Source organism: Ochotona princeps, chromosome 8, assembly GCF_030435755.1.
Source record: "Ochotona princeps isolate mOchPri1 chromosome 8, mOchPri1.hap1, whole genome shotgun sequence".
Lineage (NCBI taxonomy): Eukaryota > Metazoa > Chordata > Mammalia > Lagomorpha > Ochotonidae > Ochotona > Ochotona princeps.
The window spans coordinates 76,565,770-76,568,533 of NC_080839.1; the positions used below are offsets into that span (position 1 = coordinate 76,565,770).

At 64.9% G+C, this 2,764-nt stretch overlaps 1 protein-coding gene across 1 annotated transcript; it reads right to left on the reverse strand.

Annotated features, from left to right (window-relative positions):
• Positions 1-604: 604 nt before the first annotated feature.
• Positions 605-2,451, reverse strand: KCNF1 (potassium voltage-gated channel modifier subfamily F member 1). The gene has a single exon (XM_004582604.2). It carries the CDS (start codon positions 2,343-2,345, stop codon positions 846-848), a length of 1,500 nt encoding a protein of 499 aa, XP_004582661.1. The 5' UTR covers positions 2,346-2,451; the 3' UTR covers positions 605-845.
• Positions 2,452-2,764: the final 313 nt, after the last annotated feature.

Sequence of the window (2,764 nt, forward strand, 5' to 3'; positions counted from 1 at the left end):
TGGGAGGCATATTAAGGTCTGCCTTGCAGCAGACCACCCCCACCCTCCTGCCCAGGCCTCCGGACCTCAAGGCAGTCAGCCCTCAGCGCAGACACCCCTCTCCCCTGTGCTGCAGACCCCACCCAAGCAGACCCCACCTGACAGCAGGCCTAGGAGCAAATCCCTGCTGTGTGCAACCCTGGCCTCGGCTTTGTCACCTGTAAAAGCAGCACAGCTATCTAGTGTCTGTTACCAGCTTTCAGAAAAAAAGTGAAATGGGCCCCAGGGAGGCTGAGTGCTGGGCAGAGGTCACGCTGCTCCCTCCGAGGCTCAGGAATTCACTCCATCCTGGGAGTGCTGGGGGACCAGGCTTTTCCTCCAGAACACAGAAGGAGGCAGAGCCTCCCGGGACATGGCACAGTGCTGCCTCCGGGCTGCACTCCGCCTGGCACTAGGCTTCCATCAGCTTCCCACCAAGAACAGCTGCCCTGGGATACACACCTCACTCTGGCCCTGCCTGAACCCCGCTAGGGGGCACCAGCCAGCCTGAGACAGCACCCAGGACACACAGGGTAGGAGGTTTTATTGAAGGAGATACAGAGCCCAGCAGGCGACTCTTGCCAGCCAGGCCGCTCTTGCCAGCTAGGCCCCTCGGCCCACCCAGGTTGCCTTCCCAGCCCCTGGACACATGGAGGCAGAGTATTACCCAGCCTGGTCAGAGGGGCCAGGGGGACCTGCAGAGAATGTTCCAGGGGGTGCTAGGACGGGGGGAGGCCGGGATCAGGGAGACCCGGGGCAGCTCCACTCACACCTGTCAAGGGCCCTCATGTCCACAGCCCCGTCCCCGTCTGCCGGGAAGCTCTCCATCACTTGCAGCTCTGCAACCGGGTCCTGTGGTGCTTCTCCTCCGTCAGGAGGGGGATGAAGGTATCGCTGTGTGAGAGTTTCAGGCGGCTGCCCCAGCTTGGCCCCTCCTTCCCGGCGGGCTCCGGCGGGGCTGGGATGTCCAGGTCGCTGCGGTGGCCGCCTGCCTTGCCTTCAGACGCCGCAGCTGCACTACTGGAGTTGAGCTCCATGAGCTCCAGCTCGTGCTTGGCCGCTGTCTCCAGGACGCGCTGCTTGTTGTAGTAGCGGACGAAATTATTGATGATGGGATGAATGGGCAGCGCGATGGCGATGACGCCACATAGGAAGCTGATGGCAGCATTGAGCTTGCCTAACGTGGTCTTGGGGTAGATGTCCCCGTAGCCCACGGTGGTCATGGTGATGATGGCCCACCAGAAGGACTGGGGGATGCTCTTGAACAGCGTCTCCGGGTGGCTCTGCTCCATGGTGTAGCCCAGCGCCGAGAACACGAAGATGCCCACGGCCAGGTACATGAGCAGCAGCCCCAGCTCCTTGAAGCTGCGCTTGAGTGCATAGGTGAGGGTCTGCAGGCCCGAGGAGTGGCGCGCCAGCTTGAAGATGCGGGCGATGCGCATGATACGCAGCGCCTGCACCGCCTGCTGCACGTTGGTGAGCTCCATCATGCGCGCGCCGAGGTGCGTGAGGGTGAGGCTCACATAGAAGGGCAGGATGGCCAGCACGTCCACGATGTTCATGAAGGACAGCACAAAGTGCAGCTTGTTGGGTGACGAGAAGAGGCGCAGCAGGTACTCGAGAGTGAACCAGCCGATGCACGCTGTCTCCACGTTCTCCAGCGTGGGGTGCTCCACGCGGTTGCCATCGGGGTCAAGCACCTGCAGTTCAGGGATGGTGCCCACGCACATGACCACTGACGACACGAGAATGAGCAAGAAGGATAGCACGGCCACCACCCGCGCTGGCCGCGACGACTCAGGCTTCTCCAGGAATTTCCACACACGCTTCTGGCAGCCGCGCCAGCGGCCCTCGGCCGCGTCCACACCCAGGTCGTCCAAGATGAGGCGCACGCGGCGCGCGATCTCCTCCAGCTCCTCACGCCGCTCGCTCAGGTGGCTCTTGCAGCAGTCGTCCAGGAAGCGCAGGTCCACCTTCCAGAAGTCCATCTCGCTCTTGAAGCAGATGGGGCAGATGCCCTTCTTCATGTGCACCTCCCCGAAGTAGTAGACCTCGATGACGCACTTGAACGCGTCCGGGTCCCGGTCAAAGTAGAACTCGCGCTTGCCGGGGTCGTAGTCGTCGCACAGCGAGAAGATGGTGTCGTAGCCGCCAGCCAAGCAGTTCACCAGCTCGGCCAGCCGCGTCTCGGGGTACTGGCTGAGCAGATCTCCGTACAGCACCTGTCGCACGCCCCCCACGTTGACCACGATCTCCATGTCGCCGCCCGCCGCCGCCGAGTCCTGGCTGCCCGGCTCTGGGAGGCTGCGCTCTCCGGACCCATCCATCCTCCTGCGGCGCGAGCCCTCACAGCCGGGCTCCGCGCCCCCTGACGCTGCTGCCGCCGGGGGTGGGGGTCGGGCGGGTTGCAGTGGTGCGCGGCTGCTCTCAGAAAAGCCCGGAAGGGCAGTCAGAGCAGGCGGTCGCAGGCGGGTGCGCGCCGCGGGGGAGGCATGCGCTCGGCTGCTGAGGGGCTGCGGGTGGGCGGGCGGGCGGGCCTGGGGCGCAGGGGCGTGTCCCGGGGTTTACGCCGGGGGATGGGGTACTCTCGCCCAGAAGCACTCACCCCAGACTCCCAGGCGGTGCGATCTTCCGCTGCTGCTTGGCTGCGTGCGGTAGCGGGATCCGCTCGTGGGCTGCGAGCGCCGGCTTCAGCTCTGGGGCGCACGGGCAGGCAGGTCTCGGAGCCGCCGGACCATCGCCGTCT

Coding starts and splice junctions, on each gene's coding strand:
- KCNF1 (XM_004582604.2), bottom strand. CDS start 2,345: ATGGATGGGTCCGGAGAGCGCAGCCTCCCAGAGCCGGGCAGCCAGGAC.